At 34.2% G+C, this 25,853-nt stretch overlaps 2 protein-coding genes across 3 annotated transcripts; one reads left to right on the top strand and one right to left on the bottom strand.

Moving 5' to 3' along the window:
• The first annotated feature begins 1,193 nt into the window (after positions 1 to 1,193).
• LOC149957579 (R3H domain-containing protein 4-like) lies at positions 1,194 to 15,393 on the top strand. The gene is made up of 6 exons (XM_090165634.1): positions 1,194 to 1,482; positions 1,717 to 1,987; positions 2,800 to 2,899; positions 3,346 to 3,431; positions 8,384 to 8,525; positions 11,598 to 15,393. Exons 1-6 carry the CDS (start codon positions 1,406 to 1,408, stop codon positions 11,723 to 11,725), a joined length of 804 nt encoding a protein of 267 aa, XP_090021760.1. The 5' UTR covers positions 1,194 to 1,405; the 3' UTR covers positions 11,726 to 15,393.
• Positions 15,394 to 20,862: 5,469 nt separating this feature from the next.
• On the bottom strand, positions 20,863 to 25,781 carry LOC149957578 (uncharacterized). 2 transcript variants are annotated; one of them, XM_090165633.1, is made up of 3 exons: positions 22,955 to 25,781; positions 22,809 to 22,874; positions 20,863 to 22,165 (listed from the first exon to the last, which is right to left on the bottom strand). In XM_090165633.1, the coding sequence occupies exons 2-3, from the start codon at positions 22,824 to 22,826 to the stop codon at positions 21,524 to 21,526; spliced, it is 660 nt and encodes a 219-aa protein (XP_090021759.1). In that variant the 5' UTR covers positions 22,827 to 22,874; positions 22,955 to 25,781; the 3' UTR covers positions 20,863 to 21,523. The 2 variants fall into 2 exon arrangements, with proteins under 2 accessions (XP_090021759.1, XP_090021758.1); XM_090165632.1 differs by having other exon boundaries at positions 22,809 to 25,778.
• Between the last annotated feature and the right edge of the window lie 72 nt (positions 25,782 to 25,853).

Raw genomic sequence — 25,853 nt, 5'->3', positions numbered from 1 at the left:
TAGCGGGAGATAGGTGACGTCATTCTCTCTGGTGACATTAAATTCTTGGCAGAACCACTCTTTGAGCTCTGATTGGCTGAGATCTGGCTATCGTCTGCCACGGCGTTTGGCCCATTTGCCAGTTACACGGCAGCATTCTAGTTACCTATGAGATTTCTATGCCACAAGCGATGGAGCCCGATTTTTCTGAGGTCACGTGTCGGAAAAGGGTAAACGCTTCGTAACAAACCGTCAATGGGAAAGCTCTCAGTATTCGAATCTAGGGTACGAGTTTAAATTATCTTTGTTCTCCCGAAGTAGAAATTAATACATCAGCGTTGCCACTTTTTCCGGATCAAATTCCCCGAGTTTTCCATAGGATACTAATTATTTATATTAGGGACATTTATTCGGCACTTATACATAAAGATAGAAAAATTAAAAATTTCACTCTTGTATAAAAAAATAGGTTTTATCGAATAAAACCTTTTTTTTATACAATAGTGGTATTTTTAATTTTTCTAATTATTTATATACCAAATTTTATTGATGGTTCAGATTTAGAAATATTACTATTTTTTCCGAAGCGTATTTTGAAATTTTTGCGAAAGCCTGAGAAGCTATACGATGAGTCTGTAATAGTGTTCCATAAGTTTGTCACTTTGAGGAATATTTTATTGAGAGCTAGTAACGAAGTGACGTCAAGAAAAAATCCTCCTAGCGAGGCGCTGTCAATGGCACCGTGTCCGTGTGACGCAGGAGCAAGCGTACGCAAAACAGTGAGAAGCCCGTAATGCAGTTTGTCTCGTGAATAGCAGTGCTCTCAGTAAAACTTTTGCATGTGAAGAATAGGAAGTGTCACACTTATTGAAGAATAGGAAGTGTCACACTTATTGAAGAATAGGAAGTGTCACACTTATTGAAGAATAGGAAGGGTCACACTTATTGAAGAATAGGAAGTGTCACACTTATTGAAGAATAGGAAGTGTCACACTTATTGAAGAATAGGAAGTGTCACACTTATTGAAGAATAGGAAGTGTCACACTTATTGAAGAATAGGAAGTGTTACACTTATGTAAAATTTTTTACACTTATGGCTATACGTTTCATTATTTTTATAGGGAGACTGATGTTTAAGAGATTTACTATTTATAACTTAGAACTTCCCTTTTTTCGGGTATATTTCAAGGGACGAAACATTAGTTACATTACCGGCAGTTACTAGGCTTGAGCCTACCCCAGGACGTGAATTCAGCCAAGCTACATTTCCTTTTCTATATTTTCTATGAGCCTAACCTTCAATAAATTGGGAGGTCACGAACTAAGGAAAAAATCAAAACAAAAACATAGGAGACCAGCCCACTTATCTTCACTATTAACTTTTACGCCAATTTTTTTATTGTAGTTACTTTTATTTGAAAAGTAATGGGTGTTATTCATAATTTAAAGAAGTTTGTAGATGATGCACCAATTGTCATAGAAGATATCTTAGAAGATGTTGAGTAAGTGAATTAGGTTGTTATATCTCATAATAAAATTAGGCTTGCTAGATGCTAGCTGATTAAACATATTTTTATTGAAGTTTTCAACAGAAAATCAACCAGTTGTTTTTTGAAAAAGCTCTTTGTAAAATGTTGTTATTTTCTTATTAAATAATAATTAAAGGGTGGCAATTAAGTATTGTCAATAGTACCAGTTTTTCTCATCTTCTTTGTTTTTGTCTATCGTAATTGAAGAGTGTCTGATGTTGGAAGTGTTCATGATGAACCTCTTAGGCGTAACAGAAATCGCCACAAGTCTCGAAACCCAGCCAGAGCAGAAAACACTTCCAGAACTGTTTCTTGCAAGTGGAAAAGTGGGAAAAAGTATCGTCGATTTCAGCATACCACTCAATTAATGGCTTTTGCTGAAGGAGAACCAGAATTGCATGAAGTTTCAATTTATGACTTTATACCAGAAAATGTTTCTCCCTTTTCACAGATGCTTCTGGAAAAAGAAACTATGCAGGTTGGTAGTTATTTGGCAATTTCTAAATTATGTAGGCTATTGATGGAGAATTTGCATTAAAAAGTGGTTATGGATAAATTTTTTATTCATGAGGGATGGGACTCAAGTTTATGAACTATAAATATTCCATGTTTCAAATTTAGTTTCTTCTTGTTTTAAATTTTTTGGCTTGTCATTCCAAACTTTGAAGCCTCTGACAATAGCTGATTTAGATTTATATTTATCATAATTATTTTCTACATAAAATTCAGGAGATTAGCTGTATATAATTGACAAAAGTTATCTTTTAGCTTCAGTAAGTGAGGAATACTTAGTTTTCTTGGCAATCAATGTTACAGCATAATTAATTACAGAACTAATCTTCTCTTATTCACTTTTAGTTGCCGAGGCATAGAAAATAATAGCATATTCTACAATGGGAAGAAATCGTATTTGTGTGTCAGTAATTTGATTCTAAATATGCAAGAAATTTGGTCTTCCTGGCATAAATTACCTCTAGGCATGTTTAAGAGCTATTGAAAACTTAAACATTTCACAATTTTGCTATGTGGATCCATCAGTTTCGAAAACAAGTGAAAGAGCACATATCTTTGTCACGATTAAAATTTGGTGATTAGGTAATTAGGTACCCAAGTTTTTATGTAAATTTCTCAATTTACGTTTAGCCCAACTCCAAAACTTTGTAGGCAATTTCTAATTTCCTGGGATTAGTGCGCAATTGGTCCTTTTTATCCAATTTTGATAAAAATATGGGATTTGGAGAGGTTTCACCTTTATGAATTTATTATTTATGGCTCAATTTACTTTTCTAGTCTTGGAATGACTTCATAAACTGTGCCGATGACGATCAATGGACTGTAATTGATAATTGGGAAAATGATTCTGGTAGTATCACAGATGACTCAAGAGCAGGTTTGTTACAAATTCATTGATAGGCTTTCAGTAGTCCTATAATGAAATTTTTCATCCAATATTTCTTATATTTTGTAACAAATTATTAAAATACAGCTGAGGAATTTTTTAAATATTAACACACCAACAGTAAATATATTTCATTTGGTATTTTTTTTAAGAAGTCATGGACTTTTTCGGAATTGAGACCGCTGAAGCAAATATTTTTAAAATACCTCTTAGCCCTTGCTCCACTTATAAGCAGAATTTTCAGCTGTTAAATAAAACGATAAAAGCCCAAAAACATTTTGGGTCAAATGTTTTTTTTTGTGACATAGAAACTTTGTAGACTTTCAAAGTTTCAATTTTTGTTGCTCTTTGGCCCGTCATACTGTATGTCTCCTATACTTTTGTTCTTATCTGTCTTTGGCTATAGTCAGGTACAAGTAGTTCTCTTTTATTTATAGTTCATCCTGCATTGTGTGCAAAAGACAGCTTTGCCAAAATTGATAGTGATCTCAGAGCAATGCTTAAGAAGAGGCATGTACCTTTGGTAATTATCTATAAAATATTTTTGCGTGGCATTAAGATCTAGTTATAAGGTACTTTTGGCATCCTAATGCTGGAATCAATGTTTTAGGATTAATTTAATTCTAATCAGTAGCAAATATTTTGGTGGTTTTCTGGAGCAAGGGTTGGCTAATTTCAATGAAGAAAATTTTTAAAAAATTGTTGATTTAAGTGAAGACCATAAGTTTAAGTGAAGATCCAACATAGAGCCCCATGTAGATGACATTGTCCATGAGAAAAGAGATTATTTGGAATTAATTTTTCCGAAAAGCATTCGGTATAATGCAAATATATTGTTTTATTTTACCAATCTATTTAAGTTTAATGGTTTTGATGTCAGTAGGTATGATTTCTATTAGAAATAGACTGATATTTTGAATTTAGATAAGAACTATGTTCTGCCCTCTTAACTGATGATTGGCAAACCTGCTAGTGTCATGCTAGTCTTGATTTGAATCTTTTTCTAGTCCTCTGTGAGCCAGGCATGCAGCTCCCAAGTTTATAATGATTGAGCAAAAGTTTTAACTGTTTTTTTTAATTATGACTAATAAATTATTGTGTTTACAACCCTGCGTTTTCTTTAAAAGAGTAAAAAGTGGTAGCAGAACGTGGTTTATGATGGCACTAACAAAAACGCTGGTGTTTGGTGAGTTATTCCAGAAGCCTAACAAAGTAGATGCTAAGCCCACCGAAGCGACGGTTAAACAAGACTTAATATGGCAGCTAGTTATGACAATCAAGATTTTTACATGCCTCTTTTTGGATTTAACAAACTTAACGATGACAACTATTCTCAATGGAAAGTGGACATTTGTTGGGTCTTATTGGATTTAGGCTTATGGTATATTGTTGATGACTCGAAGATGTCCCCTTTTCACACTTTGGCTTGAAGCTAAATAACGCTATAATGCATACAAGCAGAAGGCGTTATCTAGAATAATGAACGTGGATAACCAACACGAGACTATTTAATTGAAATGCAAAACTGCACCTGAAGCGTATAAATTATTGGAGGATCAACACGAGCCAAAATCTCTTATATCGTCTAAGCTTTAAATGGTGAATTCCTAAGAATACAATTTACAGAATCAGAATCGATGACGGGGTACCTTGAACATGTAACTGCGGCTGCAGAGAAATTAGAATTAGCTGGACAAGTCCTCCCTGCGGATGAGGTTGCATACCAGAGGGTCCATCATTGACAGAGTCGATTTGAGAATGTAGTTTTTAGAGCTTGCTCTTTACCAGATGCTGAATTTATAAAAGCAAACTAATTGGTTAATTCAAATGACAAAGGCCATTGGCGTGTGAGCAAGAAGGTTTTTCAACAGCAATATATCCACAAGCTAATCATAAGAATACTCAACGAAGAAGAAGATTATATGCTTTAAATGTAATAAAGAAGGACATATCTCAAGGGAGTGTAAGGAAGAGTCGATTACCGGGCAATTGGTATTGAGCATCCAGACTGGAATAAACACAATTTTAGAAGAGCTTTCTTTTCATCAGCAATGTTAACAGGAACTTAATCAAATGCATGGGTTTTAGATTATGAAGCAACCCACCACTACTGCAAGAACAGGGATTGATTTACAAATTTAAGGAAGATAGATAGACAAGTTGATTCAGCAAAGAAGAGTTCTCAAGCAGAAGAAATCAGAGAAGCTGAACTAATTTTTAACGCTCCATCAGGGGAAATACTAGTCACACTGAAGGATGTCTACCCAATTATAAGAGGAATTTATTCTCGTATCAAAGGATCGATATCGAGGGATATAAGATTACAACCTTTGGGGGTAGAGCTCAAGTAGTTGATGTTAAAACCAAGGATGTCATTATGACTGCAAGCTTACAGAAGAATAGAATAACTTATATATCATTGATGGTTTTGGTCAGCGTTCTCAAGAATTAAGTGCAAGCCATTAGTACCTCAGGTGAAGAAGACCTTTGGCACATGAGATTAGGTCATCCGAATGCGAATAGGATGAGGCAATTGAGTACGAAAGAAATTGTAAATGGAGTACAAAAGTTACAACGTGTGTGCCTTGCAACCTATTGAAATTGACAAATGCACCCTCAAGAGATTTAGAAGAGATTACCACAACAAAACCTTTGGAGTTAGTCCATAGTGATCCCTGGAAACCTTCACCTATAGTATCCATTAGTTTGGGGATGCACAATGGACCTTAGGTCGAAGTGTTTGGCTTGCCACCCCATTCAATAATAATAATAATAATAATAATCCATTAGATGATCAAAATACTTCTTAATTTTTTAACCACTCTACCAGAAAAGCCAGAGTATATTTCTTGCAATCAAAGAATGTTCTTGATAAGTATAGGGATTTTAAGAAATGGGCAGAGAGACAAATTGGACAAAAACTTAAGAGATTGAGAATGGATAATGGTTTGGAATAATGTTCCAAAGCATTTGATACATCCTGTAAACAAGATGGGATTCAGCTAGTGAGAACGAATACGAACACCTCAGATGAATGGGGTAGCTGAAAGATTCATTAGGACGGTTTTGGATGGAACCTGTACACTCTTGGAGAATTCTGGCCTACCACAGAAGATAATAGTAATAATGATAATCAGCGAGGCTAATACCCAAGGCACCACCTTAGGCCTAAGTCATCAAGCGACTTTTAAAGCCCTTAATTCAGGTGGCTGCAGAAGGAGTTGTTCCCAGTTCACCCAGTGCCACAAGCTGGGATCGAACCTGGCTCCTCTTGCTGCGAGGCGAAAGTGCTAACTACTCCGCCACCCCACTGTGGGCAGAAACACTATGTACACTTGTATATCTGAGTCACAGACTTCCTCATTCAAAGTTGTACATGGTGGTTACTGAGGAACGTGGAGTGGATGGAAATTGTCTGCACGTCATCTAAAACGATTTGGTTGTTTGACTTTCTCGCATTTGCACAAAACGCAGAGAAGCAAATTAGACAGACGAGGTTTTGAAAGTGTAGTCCACGAAAGTGCTTTCATTTAATCTAACAGTCTTTTGAAAATGTATTATTTTTTTCGATCTGTGATTTTGCCTTAAATTTAATTGGTAAAAATGAAATAGGTAGATACATATCTGCGCAATACCAAAGCATTCTTTTAGCTTGCAGATATACTACTAATTTACATCCAAACTCATTTAAAGCTTTTAAGTTTAAAAATAATTAATTTCAAAATTAATTTTATGCTGTGATTCAATAGTTTATGATTATTTTCCCAATGTAAGAGCTATTTTTACTTTTGAAAGATGAATATATTCTGTATGTAATTTTAAAATATTTGCACATTCCTTATCATGTTTCCTTGTGTTAAATATGTTATAAAAATTTCTAGTTTGAGAATAAGCCACCAGGAGGTGCCAATTTATATTACCTTAAAAGTGAAGGTATCTACATGAAGAGAAATGCTCTACATAGTGGTATAAAAATTTGGAATAGCCAACCATTTCAAATTAAAGGGCAACGCAAGCTCTCTGGCAAAAAGAAAAGAAAAAGCAACATGCTTTTTAACCCCCTACACCCCCACTCGGTACTGGCGAAACCACGCAGAGTTTACCATAAATTTGGCACTTTGCATACATATTCACACAAATGCCAGCTCACTTGCATTGCCCTTTAAATCACAAGAGAACACTGAGACTTTTTAAAATAATTTAAAACTTTCTTTTAGAGTATAAAATTTTAAATATTTTTATCTCTAACAATAACATACCCCCATATTGAGTTAATTTAATCTAATTCCACAAACGGACCCTACTGAAAATCAGTCCTTTTTTTCTTTAATGAGCTGATGCCTCCAATAAAAGCAATTTATTATTATTATTACCATTAAATTCAACTAACAAAATGCAATCAAATTTAATTAAGATTATGTAAAATTTTAGTTGGTTATCAATAAAAGCTAAATATCAATCAATTAGATTAAGTGTTTTGCTTAAAAATTAATAAATTTAAAAATAAATCATCCAATTCAAAAAGGTTTATTGAAATTCCAACCCAGATTCAGATATAAAATACTGATTTAAAAAACATTAAAATTCCAAATAAATAAATATTTTATACAAGTTTGTTCACGACCTGGAAAACCTGGAAAAGTCAGGGAATTTGAAAATACCACCAAAAAGTCAGGGAGAAGTCAGGAAATATGAAAATGGTTCCTAAGAGTCAGGGAAAAGTCAGTAAATTTGAAAATGGTACTTAAACGTCAGGGAAAAGTCAGGAAATTTGAAAATGGTACATAAACGTCAGGGAACAGTCAGGAAATTTGAAAATGGTACTTAAATGTCAAGGAAAAGTCAGGAAATTATTAAATGGCCCCAAAAAATCAGGCAAATACATTTTTGAAAGATGAATTAAAAATACATATTACATGTTTTATAAGCTTTTGCCTCAAACATTTCATTTATTGAACAAAAATGGTCAGGGAAAATTTGGAAAATTGGTCAGAGAAAACCTGGAAAAGTCCAGATAATTAATTCCGTAAATTTCGTAGATACACTGTTATAGGCATTCCGTTTTCAGACCCTAACCTAATTCACTACTTCAAATACCTGCCATGAGACAAAACCTCATAATTCTGTTTGGCATATAATCACGTAACCACCATGGGTATCTTATAATGTCATGGCCAACATAAATTAGTTACCATGGCAATGACATTAAACCCCACATTTGACATTTTTGTAATTGAAAAACCTTGTGACTAAAACCTTCCTTGAACACCTCGCTTGTGGTGCTTACCATCACTCAAAACATAAAGCAAAAAAATTAAACAAATTGGGGAGTATGTACGTTAAATGTCACGTGTATCCAAACTAGGTTAATTATTTTAATAGATTCCTGCTAAAACTACACCAAAAAATCAAAGTAATTTCATAAATTACACAAAAGTACCAGTATTTAATATGAAATGCTTTACTATTTTTTAGGGTGATCTGTCTCGCATTGAACAAGACATATCAAGCTATTTCACTGCCAATCCTTCATCTGTAAGAAGATACCATTTGCCTAATAGTTTTCAGAGGCTGTTGGTTCATGCCTTATGCCAATACATGGATTTATGCTCAAACAGTAAGTACATCTGTTCAGTATTGGTTTGTTACTAAATAGGGTTTAAGTTATGTTATACATAAATGTATCACTTTCCTATGTTTTGTGTTAAATATTTCCCGAGATCTATTAGTAGAATTCGTAGCTTACTCGTGGGTGTGACTTGTCTTCCTTGCCATGGTAACCCGTTGTAACAATTTCTGGTCATTCTATCTTTAATATGTACAAACGTCCCCCATGGTAATTTCTATACTTTTATCATGCATGAACGTCCCCCATGGAAAATATTCCTTTGGCCCCACTCTGGTATTACCCTGCTCTGGTATTGCCCAAACGTCACCAATCGTTCTGCTGTGTGTAAGGTGATGGAAAGTTTCGCGCAATCATCATAAGCCACGATGGACTGCTAGGGTTCATGGAAAAACCTCGAAGACCCTGTTAGAACTCGGGCACTCGTGTCAAGCACGCTTATGGTACCCCTTACTCTCCATAATAACATTTTTGCCTTAATGATACTGAGATCAAGATGTGGCTTCCATGTTAGTTTACTGTTGAGAATAACACCGAGGTATTTTACCTCAGTTGATTTGACCAAGATGGTCCCAAAGAAAGAAATATCATTAAACCTTACCTTCCTCCGAGTGAAAGGAATCGGGCTCGTCTTGTCACGATTGACGGAGAGGCCAACATTCCACAGAGATGAGAGCTTTTCTCATCATAGCCAAAATGGTTCCTGGGAACTTCCCAGTAATGATCATTGCGACATCGTCAGCATAACCAAAGCCGCGACAATCATCCCTGTTAAGCCTCACCAAGAGTTCGTCCAGAACCAGGCACCACAGCAGGGGTGAAAGAACACCCCACTGAGGGTAGCCCCGGCTGGTGGTGACCTTCAGCGATTTGCCAAGCAAGGAAGCCGTTGCCACCTGATCAGTCAACATAGAATCGATCCAAAGACACAACGTGTCATTGATACCAAAACGTTTAGCAGCCTTAAGAATGACAACCTTAGAGACTTTATCTAAAGCCCCCTCGATGTCCAGAAAAACAGCTAACGCCATTTCTTTGAACTCAATTGCATGTTCGAGGCAGTTAATTATTCCATAAAGGGTAGTCTCAGTAGATTTGCCGTTTTGATAGGCATACTGAGCATCAGAGAGGGGTGTAACACTAAGAACCTCCTCTCTAATATATCTATCAACTAATTTCTTCAAGACTTTAAGGAGAAATGAAGTTAGACTGATTGGTCTAAATGCCTTAGCCTCGAGATAACTGGTTTTCCCGGGCTTAGGAATAAAAATAACAGGGTTGGCAAGAGCCAGCCAAACTGGTTTAAACCACCCTGGTTTAAGCCGGATTTAACCACCAAATAAAATCCATGGTTAAAACCACTTTTTTTTTGTAAAGAAAAATTGAGAAATTAATTAGAAACATTGACAAAACTTAACCTTCACTTTTTGTCGCAAGTAATGAGAGCTAACATATAAGCAATTAGGGTATCTTAAAATTAATTTTGCGCGTGAAAATACGCTGCCATGTTAGGGTATAAAAGCGGGTAAATAAGTCTGCTATACCTCACAATGTAAAGGTACTGTCACGCGCAAAAACGTAATTTTTAAATTGGGAAATTTGAGCAATGAGGGCTTGATATAAGCAATTTGATCATTTTTTATTAATAGATTTAACCGGTTTAAACTACCGGTTACAGCCGGATTTAACAATACTGGATTTTTCCATTTTTAAAAAAGCCAGTTTTTGCCAACCCTGAAAAATAACCTTCAAATGCTTCCAGGAGCTCGGTATATGCCCAAGAGTACAGGCCCTGTAGATTTTGCATAACACAGGACAGAGAATATCTATTCCCTCCTGCAACAAGATGAGTGAGATCCCATCCGGACCAGAAGCCTTGTAGGGCTTAAAAGACTTTATAGCTCACATAAGCTTGGACTGAGTGACAGCTTGTTTTGCCACATCCCAATCTACCTTTTTAGTTCTTTTGAACCGAAGAGGAAGATCATAAGAGTCATCTATATCAGTGACTTTAGTATCTGGAAAGTGAACCTCCAGCATATAAGTCAGTGTTTCCTTTCCAGAACTGGAGTAACTACCATCCTTCAACTTAATAGTATCCTGATGTTTTGTATTGTCATGTGCCATAATTTTCATTAGTTTGGTTGTAGTGGGAATATCAGAGATACTCTCACAAGAATAACTCCAGGAAGCCTGTTTGGCTTCTTGGATGGTCTTATGGTAGGAAGTGAGGGCCTGCTTATAGGCTGACCAATCACCCGACCTCTTAGCTCTATTAAAAAGCTTGCGAGTAGTTTTGCGAAGTCTACCAATCTCATTGTTCCACCAAGGAACTAACCTTGGCTGGTTGGTAGATTTTGCAGGACAGTTTTGGTGGTAGGAGTCGATTATGGACTGTTGCATGTGATCAACAGCCATTTCGAGCTCCAGCACTGAGGAGAGCCTAGAGCCACATCCCCGTAAATGAAGATCAAGGTCTTCCCTATACCTAGGCCAATTGGTTGATCTAGGATTGCGTATTTCGGTAACTACCTGGGTTGGTTAAGTGAGTTTAATGTGTTTAAATAAATTCATATTTCCTTAAAGGGACTTTCAAGAGACCCTCTAGTCAATTTAAAATACGTCATTCGGTCGCCGTTCGTTGTGAAGCCAAAGTTACGACCGAATGACGTATTTCAAATCGACTAGGTCTTTCTTGAAAGTCCCTTTAAGAGTTTATCTGCTATAAATTAATGTTGTAGCAAATGAAATTTTGTACTTGCGATCTCTAGATTCATTACTGCACTACAATTTATCAGGCAATAGTTTTTTTAGTCCTGAGGGCATTGGTAATTAATAGTCCAGCAATGAATCTAGGGATTTAAAGCCACAGAGCACTTGCCATTAAAATTATTTCATATTTTCCCCACAACGTTTTTTGAATTTCTTTCATATTTTCCCCACAACATTTTTAGAATTTCTTTCATATTTTCCCCACTATTTTTAGGATTTCCTAATAATCTGTAGCTGCTAGGACTAAAAAATAATTAATTAGTTTTAATTAACGTTTTTACTATTCCCCAGGTTATAACAAAGATGGCACTCGTTGGACCAAAGTGCAAAATCATCAAAAATATTTTGTAACTCCCTCCGTTTTGCTCAGTACTTATCTTGAGCAACGATTTATCTCAAGAGCAAACAGCTCTCTTTAATCTTCATGTAATGATTACATACTGGCAAGCCCAAGAAAGTTATTTAATAAGCCCTATTGCCTGCGTAATTTTGTTTGTGGATTCAAATGTTGTCCATATATCAATACCATTGCTTTAATCGTAGTGTTAGGTTTGGTGGTTAGACGTTGTAGAGTGAGAAACAAATTCTAGTTGTATAATTCTATTACCATAAGTTATCATTTAATATTTTGGAAATGTGGAACAATTACGAAATGACGTAACAGCTAAAGATGGTTATGCACTTAAAGGAATGCTTATATTTTCAATTGAGGTACAAAGTTGAAGTAATAAGAACCATCTCATATTTTAATGAACGAAATTTTAAATGGATTGTAACAGTCAGTTACACTTTTAAGAGTATAAGCAATAGGATGGCTATTACGTAAAATTATATATTTTTCTTTTTAAAAATTTTATTTGTTAATTTTAAATTATTTTAAAACTATTTTGAATATTTTTTAAGGGTTAATGGACATTAAATATAACACTCTTTTAATGTTAATCCTGAAATTTTTCCTTAATACTTGGGGAATTTTACTTTGGTTAAGAATTTTTTTCCATTATTTCTTTAATATGCTCTTAGAAGAAAGTTGTTTAATTTCTTCCGTAAAGCTCTTTCCTGCCTATTATATTTTCTAATGACAGGTTGTGGTAGTTTCATATGGGAGTTGGGGAATGTAGTTTCAAGATTCTAAATTAAAACCTAAAAACTTAAAGAAATTTAAATTAAATTGCGGATTGTTATATTTTGTGGTTTAGTTTTCTTTGAACCTTATTAATATATTGGTACCACAGTTAAAAGAAACTGTATGTATTTGAAAATGTGGTGGTTAATCTACATTTTGATACTACCTTGAGAAGTTTACGCAGTTTAAATCAGGTTTTCCATTCATGTTCATACTTTATTCTGTTCATACTTTATTCTGTTCAATTGTTGACAAACAAATTCTCCATATTCACTTTTGGAATGAAATAACAATGCAAAAATAAACACTCATTTATATTCCTGATTCCAACATTAGAATAGCACCTCAATGTGATCCACAGACCCATTACAAATATCTGTTTTTCCTTGATATCGCAAATATCCAAAATACTTGAAGAGGAAATGTTTTAATGGTTGACCACTATATTGCGATTTAAACTTACAATTGTTAGTGTGAAAGTTAAATTTTGTAATTTTACTATCTTTCAAAGTAGATGTGCAGTTATTCAATTAATGCAATACTGATGTTCACTTTAATTTCTTCAATATTTTGGGAAACAAACACTTGGTTTCCGTAAGATTTGAACTAATATAATAACTATAATAATAATAATAATCAGCTTGGCTAATACCCAAGACACCACCTTAGGCCCAAGTCATCGAGCGACTTTTAATGACTTTAAACAGGTTGCTGGGTTATACTGCATAGGAGGGTGGTGGAAAGCCAACATTCTTTGTTTTACAGTACTCATTTTTAAAAAATATATGATTTTCTGAGACATTTTAAGTTCAAAAGGTTTAATATTATTTTATGCGCTCCATGTAGTAATGAAGTAATAGTGCTTGATTTCCAGTTTGATTCTTGTCTTCAGAATATTGAAATAAATTTTAAATTTTTCCAAACAGTTTTTAAAAGGCAAAGCAAGTAGCTGGACACAGGGCATGGGGAATGTCTGGGGAGTGAATTCAGTTACTGGGTGAAAACTAGAAACCACTCCTGCGTTGAGTTGGCAAGTTTTCTCCCCACTGGTTTAAGGGGTTTTCCCCCGAGCTCTTCGGTTTCCCCTTCCATATAAACTTGTTGAGGTTAACGGTAATAGTTAGTGTAGGGAGCTGTTGGGTCACGTGGCATGAAGGACTTGTAACCCGGCCACCTAAATTAGTGGCTTTAAAAGTAGCTTGATGACTTAGGCCTAAGGTGGTGCCTTGGGTATTAGCCTAGCTGATTATTATTATTATTATTCATTAACTCCCTCTTCTCATAATTGAGCTTTCCACCTACTGGAAATATAATAAATTTTACCTACCACCAATTTTCTCCCACCAACAAAGCTTCGCGCCTCCCTGTGCCTGGCCACTTGAATATAATTAAATAACTCTGCCACTCTTTAATACACTTTTTTTAACCAAGGAAGGTCTTTAAGAAAGGGTACAAATTTTTGATGATGATTGCAAATCCTGTTGTATGACCTAGGGCCTATATAATATTTAAATATTGATGTTTGCTTGGTTGCTACATAGGTATATGAAATTTAGCTATTCTTAATACATTTGTTAAATAATTTTTAGACCTCATTACAATGAGGTCCTTTTTATAAATATTGTAGCGTAGCTATACATTATATTCCTTCACTCTATGTGCATGTCTTTGTGTCCGTGGCCATGGTTTTCGGGTTCCCATCAGTCTGCATGACCAAATTAAGCGGCGTATACAGCAGTGCCAAGACAACGGGAGAAGGAAATTGGTGGGGAGAGATGGAGATAATTTGGTTTTTTACGTGTGACAATAGCGCCATCTAAACGCCTAATTTGCTTGGTGCACAATGCTACACCACAAAAATTCCTTTTCATCCTTGTTACAAATCCGGCGAAGTCAGGCCAAAATACTCTTAAGTCTAGAATCTTCTCTAAAAATTAAAAACTGAGCTAGCCTTAAATTTAGCCCAAAAACCATACGGGTGTCAGGATTTGGCAAATATCCCATGGATTTTTCTCCCGGGTTTAATTTTTATTTAATTTGTGAATTTATCATGAAATTTTAAATACAACCATTTTTGGCTAACTATAATCATTAGTGACTTAATTACCAAAAGTGTCAGTGTAACAATTTTTACAATGAATGTTACACACGGAAGTAAAAGTTGCGAGAGGAGTAGGGAGGGTATTGGAATGGAGGAGGATAGCAGGCTTTATGATTTTTAGCCAATCGACAGAAATTCTACTGCTATTTATCTACGTATTCATTTCAAACACGAAAGAACAAACTAGAAAAAGTGTGCATCATCCATCCTAGCCTAGGCTTCTATGTGGTCTATCTTGATTATTCAGTAAATCCGTAGCATTTTAAAGCATAGGAATATGCACTTCTTTGATAATTGTCACTTTTGCTATGATGTATAAAAAAATAATCCAGAAGAAAATATAATGCGGAAATGAAAATTAATTACAATTATTAGCAATTAAAAATGCAGTACCTGAAGCGTGTAATCTTTATTCTCCATTCTAAAAATGGGGGATTAAAAAAAAGCGAGCCTCCCCGACTAAAAAACTTAAATTATGCCGATTTTTTTCTATGCCTCCATTTACAAAAAAATTAAGCCATCTAAAATGCCTTGCAATTTGAAAAAAGTTTAAATTCATTGTCATCATAATTTAATAAATTAAAGCTTTAATCAATAACGTTCCTCGTAATTTGAAATTTCCCAGCGAATGAAAGGTCCAAAAATGTTTGAGTTGCACTTTTACTTTTTATCTTTAAATTACGTACCATTTATTCAGTACCCTTTGCGAAGACCTTCTTCTGTTACTAGTAGACACAAACATTCTGTATAATATTGTAATTTCTGTATGTGAACTTTCTGTAGTGGTTATAGTGTTAAGAACAATTGAATATACTGGTATTTAATAAGAATGGCTTTTGAAAAATTATTATTTTGGAATCCTGTACATATTTTAAAATGTTGATTTTAAAACTTGTGTAAAATAAAATATTTTTTGTAACATTTTGTTTTCGCTCCTTTTTCATATCCGTAATATTTACTTAAAATTGAAGCTCCGTTTAAATATTTTAACTTAAAATTCTTTTTTGAGATATAATTTTGTCAATTTCTAAATTGGTGAGTAGAGTTTATCCTTCTTTTTGTATTGTCAATGTCTGGGGCTCTGTCAGGTATGAGCCTAAGAAATCTGTACACAGATATTTGAGGAACCAGAATTCCAAATCCCAACTGGTTGTAAAATATGGGGCTCTAAAGCGTGGTTTACAAAGGAGCCACTATATTAACATTGGAAACATGGCCTTGTAGTGGTTTTAAGATTTTATGGTTTTTATTGTATTATTTAATAAGTTTAATTTGAAATTTTATAAATGGTTCAGAACAGTTATCCTAATTATTTAAGCAAAACATGACAAACGTCAACTGTTGATATGATATTGTGTATTAGGAAAAAGAAGTGTCCGAAAATAGATAAAGAGATTCGTAAAGTTAGGATATGCTCGAAAATGAATACTGACCTCTTTATCAGAGAGATTCAAGAAAATATAAATAGATATGATAAAAAATCCTTAAATGTTGATCAAGCCCCTGATGTTGACGCAGATGTTGCCTTTCTAACAACAACAATATTGAACACTTTAAATAAATATGCTCCACTTGTAACTAAGAGGATCTGTACTAAGAATCCCCCATGGCTATCAGCTGAAATTAAATATTTTATGCACCTGCGTGATCTGAACTTGCGGAGGAGTAGAAATTATCCACATTTGAATTATATACAACTTTATAAACACTACAGAAACCAAGTAACCTCAATGATTTATACGCAAAAGAAAACTTATTTTGAGAAAAACATAAACTTAAAAAATGACGGCACCTCAAACGTCTGGAAAGTCTTGAAACCTTTCCTAAAAAAGAATTCCCAAACAATTTCAGTTGTGAGAGTAAATGATCATGATTATACAGCTCAAGACACAATAGCAGACATCTTTAGTGAAGCTTTTACAAATGACTCGTCTAACTTGGGAAATATGGCAAATTATTCTGTCCCTGACACTGATTTGTTTATCGAATCTAACTATGAAAAATTTTCATTCAGGGAAGTCACTGTTGAGTATGTGTTTAACATCGTGAAAAACATGAATGCTAAAAAAGCTACTGGTTCGGATCAACTACCTCCAAAAATAATTAAAGGCTTGGCCATAATAATTTCTCCAATTCTTACCAGAATAATAAATAACTCATTTAGAATTAATAAATTTCCAACGCAGTGGAAACAAACAAGAGTCGTTCCAATTCATAAGAAAGGAGATCACTCTGATGTTGGGAATTATCGTCAAATATCCATCCCTGTATGTTTGTCCAAACCACTTGAATACGTATCTTGTACTCAGTTAACTGAATACATAAACACACACAATATCTTAAATCCTTTACAGTCTGGTTTTCGAGCGGGTCATTCAACCATTACTGGTATTATGTACCTTCTTGAAACTATTATATCACGGTTAAATAGTGGACAATTTGTTGGAATACTGTTCGTAGACCTAAGTAAGGCATTTGATTCTGTGGACCATGGTCTTTTGCTCTCAATGCTACAAATAAATGATTTATCACATAATAGCTTAAAATGGTTTAAATCATACCTTCAAGATGGACAACAATTTGTTACCATTGGTGACGCCAAATCAACGACCAGATATGTGAGAACCGGTGTACCCCAAGGTGGAATTTTAAGCCCAACACTTTATAATGTATACACCAGCGATATCCATAAACAATTACACAATAGTATTTCAAATGAATACGCGGATGATGATGCACTACTAATGTCAAATTATAATGTAAATGCGCTGTTAGACGTAATGAGTGAAGAAGCCATAAATTTAAAGGAAATATTAAAATCCAAAAAACTAACTATGAACGAAAATAAAACAGTGTTCATGCTATTTCATCCAAAAAGACAACCAATTTCAAATGAAATTAGCTCAATTTTAAAGAATACATCAATAAAAAGGGTTAAAAGTTTTAAATACCTTGGTATTATAATAGACGAAGAACTGACATGGCGAGAACATATAGAAACTCTAATCTCAAAATCAAACCAGCGGCTGGGGATTCTTAGACCTTTATATAGAAGCCTGGAGACAAAAATCATCAATCTACTCTATAATTCGCTAATTCTACCACTCTTTAACTATGGAGATATATTTTACAACTCTGCAAACTTAATGCTCCTAAATAAACTTCAAATTGCTCACAATAATGGCTCAAGATTTGTTGCTAAAAGGGATATGTTTGCCTCAGCAACAAATACTCGTCAAGAATTAAATTGGTTGACTCTCAATCAACACTACATATTGAACCTCTGTGTTATGATGTATAAAATTTTCAATTCAGCCTGCCCTACCTATTTAACAGAATTCTTTAGTAAGCCAAGAGACATTCACACTAAATCAACAAGAGCTAGTGCCCTGAACTTCTTTGTTGAAGACTTACAAACTTCCTTAAGACACAAGAGTGCAAAATGCCGCGGAATAAATACTTGGAATAATCTAGCTGCCAACTGTTATAAAGAAATTAAAACCCCTAAGTGAATTTAAACACCATTTGCGTCTACATATTTTAAAAGACAAATGATTTCTATTTAAATTAACTCTTAATTAAATATAGAAACTATTTTATACTTTATGTTACGGGCCTCCTTGTAAATCAGGCATGTCCTGAAGGTGAAACCCAATAAAAGCATTTTTATTATTATTATTATTATTATTATTATTATTACCTTGCCCATAAACTAACATTTAACTGCATAGGATATGGATTTAAATATCTTTTCATCAAGAATAAAAGTATGCAAAATTTATCAGGAAAATATTTTTAATCAGAAAACTGTAATGAACATTAACAAACAACTTTAATATTTAAAATTTTTTTTACAATTTTTTTACAATTTTTTTTAGAGATACTAAACGTCAGAGTCAATATCCTCAACATTAATAAATTCTTCAACATTCTTATTTTCCAATTAAGAATTAGAATAGTTATGTTAGTTTGCCTCAAGACGAGGAGTGTGGGAAGAGTACTTATAAAGTCATTTGCAACCTTCTAAATGCAGTTTTTTTAAGTAGGCTGTAGCATTTCACCAAAAACCAACTCTAATTTGAGAAAAGCCACTGAGTGGTTTTTAAAATATTCTTATTGATTTAGATAAATGGAATGCAGTTTTCCACTCCGGTATATGACCTTCAGATGTTTTCTCCTTCCTGCTAATTCATATGTAAAAAGGGTTTCACCTTAAAACCTGTAAGAGCACATTCATTGAATGGGCAAATGGTTTGATCCTGCATCCTTAATTACCTCCGGTAGTCAATTAAATAATAATTACTATTTAAACTTTTCATTGATTTATATTTCTTCATTAAAAAATTATTAGCTTAATTTTGTAGTGGTATCATTAGAATTTTGATTCCAGGAACATTCAAATGCCAAAAAAATTAATAAATTGTTCACGCATGCAATTGTGCATTTCAGCAGGAACATGGTGTACTGGCTTTGGCACATTAGTTTGTATTCTATTATTCTTGGAGAAAAGACCTTTAATTATAAAAAAAGCATGCAGTGTAATGAAACAGGGGGATTACTATACCTATTGAACCCACTATCGGAAATTGCTTATATATGTTAGATTTTATTTAACCAAGGTGTCAAATTCATATTATACATCTGAAACATATATAAAAAATTTGATTACTCTTATTTAATTATACACTATAAAAATGTCTTTAAAGCTATTACTTGGGCTTTGGAAAATACTCCCTACAAGTTTTCTTCCAACGTGCATTGCCCTTTAACATCGCATGTCACTGATAAAATTAAACATTCGGTGGATGTAGCTAGAAATTGGTCAAATTAGTCAAATGATGTAAAATTAAAGTGAGGATAAAACATGTTCAGTCTCAAGAGGGTTTTGACACATCATAGTAGCACTCATATGAAAGCACAACTAATTTAAAGGGCACAGGGAGGTGCATAACGTTGTTGGTGTTATGGGGAGTAATTTTCCAAAGCCACAAAGCCTCCTGTCATGGGGTAGGGGGTAAAGACCAAGTTACTATCTATCGTTGAAAGAACAAAACTTGAAATTGAGTAGAGTGATAATAAATGGGCAAAGCAGTCTGTAACTGAATTTGTTCCAATGACTCTACCCAGCCATAGAATTAAACCAGTGCGCATGCTATCATACCATCTTAAAAAATCAAATCACTTTTCAATATCGATCTCAATTCCAAAAACCATTGGACCACCAGAGCCATGAACTCACTACTCAAAGGGAATAAAACCTTATCACATTCTTTCTGGAAGACCCCTAACAATTTGAGCAAGAATTCTCTTATAAGCACCAGAAATATTTAAAGCTATCTCTGCGTATAGTAACTCTCAACGAAGTATCTGAAAAATAATTTTCGTTGAGTCTCTTGCTAACAAGACGGGTAGGATCTTGTTGAACGCTTTCTACGCTTGTTGAAAATTTGGTAAAATATCGTCTGCTGTGGCCTTAGTTGCGATGTCACGTGACCATTGAGCAATGGAAAAACCTGCTTGACAGCCGATGACTTCATTGTTCAACGGATGGGCAACTTGATGTCCAAAAACCCGTTCAGTAAAAAACCGCTTAGCACATGCAGTGCTGAGCTTCAGTGGCAGACTGGCCATAGAGTTAACCTATTCAAGTGGGCCCCCTTAAACATGATAGCGTTATAGTTGTTAAGGCCTGGGCCCTTTGTCTTCTGGCAACCAATAATTTTAGACCCAGTCCGCCACTGCTGAGCTTTCTTAGAGTTCTCGTATAAATTAAATTTTATGACCATGGTCTCGATGTATAAACTAAAATTAAAATCAACGACGGATACTTCATGGTTAAAACATTTTTTTTTTTTTTTTAAATTTTGGCTAGCTTTCGGGGATGACACCCCTTGTCAAGCGTGAGTCTTTAACTAAATTTACAATGCAACATTTTTGATTTTTAAATCGCCCCAGTTTTTTATACATATTTAACCCCTAAGTATAATTGACCTTCGGGGTAAAATATGTATAAAAAACTGGGAGGATTTAAAAATTAAAAATCAAAAATGTTGCATTGTAAATTTAGTTAAAGACTCACGCTTGACAAGGGGTGTCATACCCGAAAGCTAGTCAAAATTTTTAAAAATAAAAATGTTTTAACCATGTAGTATCCGTCGTTGATTTTAATTTTAGTTACTGAACGCAGCCCATATAATGGAGCAACCAAAATTATACTAAATACCTGCGTTTATATTCCCTTTAATTGAGTTACAATCATCCCATTGTTGACCATTGAAAAAAACTTCAGGTGAAAGATAATTATTTACAGTAATAAAGTCAGTCATTAAATGTGCAATCCATGAAACAAGTCTTTTTTTTAATATTCTTTTAGTTTCAAATTTCAATATAAAATTATTGTCGACTAGAAATAAATAATACAAGGACATATATTATCTGTGTATGGGAAAATCATAACATTCGAGCGAGACCGTTAGTCAGTTCCAGCACACATCTCGTAAAAATTTAACAACTCTTTTTTTTAGATAAAAAAATGTACAATATAATTTCAAAAAAGGTTTCTTTCATTTTTAATGAAAATTGGTCTGTATTGAAATTGTTTTCTTTAAGGACGTAGCGAAACATTGAAATCAGTTCAAAATTAACTATATAGAAATAGTAAATTTAAAAAGCAAAGTAAAAAATATATATCCATGTGTGAAAGATGAAAGAACGTAAAGCTCATGGAAGGTACATTAGCTAAGTACAGGGAATACCAGTATTTGAAATGGACGCTCTAAAATGAAAAGCAGAAGATGGCAATTTGGTCATTTAACACGTAGCACTGCAAAGAGATTGAAAGAGCTTAGTATATCACCTAATAAGCGACATCATTTGTTTTAAAGTAAGATCTATAAATAATAAAAGCTTATGTCATAGATACTACTTTAATATATATAAAATAAATAATTCTAACTAAGCCAAAAATATTTGGTCAATGTTATTTGAAGATCACACTTGTCCATTTTCACCTTCATCTTCGGACATGGAAAAGTTTCTATTAATGTTGAAACTTCTTCCGATTCTAAGATCACTTATTTGGCTAACAACAGAATGACCATCAACCACGCTATTATTATCATGATTTGCTATTGAGTTTTGGGCATTAGATCCAGAGGCACTATTGCGTAGCTTAGAATGAGACCTCGAAGATGACCGATTTTTCGGTCGACTCGAAAAGGGTAGAGAGTTAATTTTTAATACATTATTGCTGCTGGCATTTCCCGTTGGCAATTTTTTAAGACTAGTTAACAAACGTTCTATAATAGGAATGTACGCAACCACTTCATCCATGAGATTCAATCGTTCCATTAAAACATCCATTTGAACTTCTTTGTCTTTCAGAGAGCTTTCCAGTTTCTTTATTTTTTGTGACTGATACTGGGTTTTTCTTTGCAATTCATCGATTTCGGAATCTTTAGCTTCGGCTAGTTCTTTGAGTTTTGTTTGCATGTATTCGTCTTTCCTCATCAAAGCTTCAGCTTGATCTTTGACCGTTTTTTCTAGTTCAATAACTTTTTGGTACAACAGTTGTAAATGGTCATTGGCTTCTTTTATGCTAGTCCGGGTTGGGCTTGGACTAACATACGGTTTCTGAAACAAAAGTATTTAATCTTATTCCAACACCTACACATTGTAATAGTTATTCTAAATGCTATTTTCAGGTTTTGAAGCTAAAATGTAGAGAAGCCTATCTAATTGTCATAAGATGCTGGAGATAATTTATTTTTTCTAACTACCGAATATTTTTCCAATGACTTTGGAAAATTTTTACATGCAATGATAAGAAAAATGTTTCAATTAAAAAAACAGGGTCTACATAAACAATATAAGGCTACTTTAAGACTAAGTATTCAAATTATTAAAGTTAAATTGGAGAAGATACCTTAAGTCTCAGTCCCCAGTACTTAGCCCCAGAACTATACTAACAGAATGGCAAAATTACATGTAATGGTATCTCATAAATGTTTTACTCTAATGATACTTGGATCTTTGAGAGTCTATCAGTCCACTAACGGTAAACCAATAGGAACTGTACAAATCTGGTCACTCGTTCATTCTAGAGGTGGAAAAGGAATTTTAAGTTCCATTTGCGCCTGAATAGTCTCGCTAATATATTCAATGAGACCTTCTCTGTCAAGCCTAAGCCTTAGCACTACCCTAAATAAAATGAAACTTTAATTGCCCTGAGAAATACAACATTTAGACCTTAAAAAATAACCAAATTGTAACTTACATTTTTGGTGGTAGCCATGTTTTCCTTTCCTTATACCGGTGCTTTTTCATTTATTTACAATCTGCACTAATATTTAAATTATTTTGAGTCACATTTTCCTAATTTTTAAAGAGCCAAACTTTTAACACAGAGCCTACAGCAATCACTCCCATCAGGGACAGCGACCAGTGCTTCCAATTTCAAATTGTTATTTTTCCTGGTTTCCATAATGTTTACAAAGTAGGAGTCTGTATTTGTCACTATTCGATTCGACCAAATTATTTGGCTCAATTTCAGGTTTACTATTCGCTCCAACGAATCAAATTTTTCTTATTAATATTCTAGAATACCAAATAATTAATTTTAAAAATCCGAGTATTCTATTTATAAATTTTGACTATTTGATTTGGTCAAATTTACCAAACTATTATTTATATCAAATTTTCGGCTGTGAGCCTCGCAACCTTTGCCGTGTTTGCGAGAGGGCGCTTATTTGTTTCACGTACAATTCTCTCGCGGAGAGTAGTCTCACCAGATCCTATCATCCGCTAAGTCAACAATGAGAAGCTGGCCTGACGTTTCCAATACGTCACTTACTAAGAATGAAGTATCAAAGGACAATAATATTCTAGTCAGTTTACTTTATGCCGAAGAAAAGAAACATTATGATATTTTTGTGGACGAAAATGAATTTCCGAGAATACAGAATGGCAAGTTAATTTCCGATGAAATTTACTTTTAAATTATTAATCTAATGTTTTTTCCCTTTATACATTGTCGTGAAATCGTGTAAAAATAATATTTATTGTCAAAGGCTTGGTTTACAATGTTTTTTTTTTATTCAAGGAAGAAAGGGATGATTGAGTCTGAGAAGACCGCGAGCCCGGCGAAACACCATCTGATTAATCAGGGCGAGATATGTGTAACGGCCACGCCAACGGGGGGATACGTGGGGACAGGGGTGGGGACACCCATGGCGGAAGTATTCCGACCACCCGTTGGGGAATTGGTAGTCGTCATCACAAACCATCCACAAACTCTGCCTCCCGGACGCCTGGGATTACAGGAGTGAGCCACTACTCCCGGCCGGTTTACAATGTTCGTGGGATTCTCGTAAGCCGCCATCTTTAGAAGAATCTTTTTATATTTGACGCTTTTGAGCGAGTTCTCACGGGGATAAAAATTATTAAGCAGAACTCTTCCCAAGAGAAGAATTCCTTAGAATTTTGACGCACCCACGGCTTGTGCACATTCATAATGCATTCTTTTCAGAAATGCGTAGTTGAGGACGTAGCCACTAGGAGTTGGCGTTTATATAACGCCTACCACTTAATTACGTGGCGCAAAAGGGACCTTATGATTTTAGTGATAATTAATTATTTTTTGACATGTTTTTCGATTATCTTATATATTTACTGATTTTTTGTTATTCTATATTGTCACTAAGCATTAAAAACAAGAGTTCAGGATTTGATAAAATAAACATGAAGCTTTATTCACACATACAATGGAGATCTGCTCTCCCCACTGTTTATTACAAAAATAAATATAATATAGGTGCTAATAGATGGCGCTCTATAACACGCGCGGAATTAAAATTATATTATTTTCAATGCCTAACATTTTTACACCCATATATCAAGTCAGGAATCCATACCTCTACTTGGAATGCTTATCCTGCCGTATTGCGTATGGTAAGATCACTCTGACGGCTTTGGCAACGCCAACGAGAGAAAAAATCCCCTTTGCGCGCTTCCCTCTCACGTTGTTGTTTGTTAAGTTAACCATGGAACTAATCAACGCTAGGGACGGTTTGCAGCCGTATATTTTACTATACCTCTCGTGAAAAACGTTCGTTGACAATCCACCCACGGTTTTCCCCCCCGGCTAAAAATTGGGTGATCCAATTCGGAAATGACTTAATTTAGTTCTTAACGCCGTCTATCGTTCGGTTTTTAAACTCATATACGGAATTTTACCCGCCAAAATAGTCAGTTGTCTGCTAAGTTTATCAATTATTTTTAATTTCTGACAATGCATTACTTTCTGTATATCATTCCAATGACTTAAATTAAAAAATCTCACTAGATTATCATTGCTATCATCTGTTAAAAATAGTTTAATTAAATTCAATATCCTAATGGCCAAGATCTTAGGCCAAGCTTGGACTAATTAACATAGGGACGTTTCGGTGCTTCTGAAATTCCCAGCAAGTCCGCGACCCGGTTACCTCATTCCCCTATCGGTAAAAATATGCGTAACTGTTACTGCGCAAGTGCGAAGGTGTCACACGGAGTGGCCATGCTAAAAATTTAAAATCTTGAACGTAAGCTACGCCACCTCGTAGCTATTAAAGATATTATTTCTGATGACGGAGCGATGTTGCGGCCGAAACTAGTCGGGTTTTAAATATTTTATTTTTTAATAAACAATTCTTGTGCACTCTTAAAATATCGTTGTTTTTACTTATTGTATAATTTATATTTCTGTGCAAGTCGCTAAATAACTCTAGATAAATAACTCTAGATATATTATTTCTTATTAGGCAGACCGCTTAAAAATTGACAGGCGAATGCCAACAGAGGACGCTACCTAATAGGGTCGCTCCGTGTGACACCTTCGCGCTTGCGCAGAGTAAGTAACGCATTTTTTTCGCCAGTAGAGAGATGATAATAATAATATAATAACCCTAAGTGTGGTTTACGTTTTAGGGAAGCCGAAACGTCCCTGTGTTAATTAGTCCAAGGGCCAAGGAATAAAATCAACATACGTGAAAAACTAATTCCTTCATCATCACAATCACAAGGTGCTCTTTTTTTAATATTCCCTAGGTCTACTTCAGGAATACCTAACGTTTCATACGTATTTGCAGTAAACATTATCACAGCTAAGCCGCTTTCAAAAACTATTATATTATATTAAATATAAATATAAATATAATATATTATACTTATATTAAATATAAATATAATATATTATACTTATATTAAATATAAATATAATATATTATACTTATATTAAATATAAATATAATATATTATACTTATATTAAATATAAATATAATA

Source organism: Leiobunum rupestre, chromosome 2 (assembly GCF_980474605.1).
Source record: "Leiobunum rupestre chromosome 2, qqLeiRupe1.1.hap1, whole genome shotgun sequence".
NCBI lineage: Eukaryota > Metazoa > Arthropoda > Arachnida > Opiliones > Sclerosomatidae > Leiobunum > Leiobunum rupestre.
This window is presented reverse-complemented; position numbering and strand designations above follow the sequence as displayed.

Coding starts and splice junctions, on each gene's coding strand:
- LOC149957579 (XM_090165634.1), top strand. CDS start 1,406: ATGGGTGTTATTCATAATTTAAAGAAGTTTGTAGATGATGCACCAATT. Junction 1,483..1,716: donor GATATCTTAGAAGATGTTGA/GTAAGTGAATTA, acceptor TCGTAATTGAAG/AGTGTCTGATGTTGGAAGTG. Junction 2,900..3,345: donor CACAGATGACTCAAGAGCAG/GTTTGTTACAAA, acceptor TTTTATTTATAG/TTCATCCTGCATTGTGTGCA.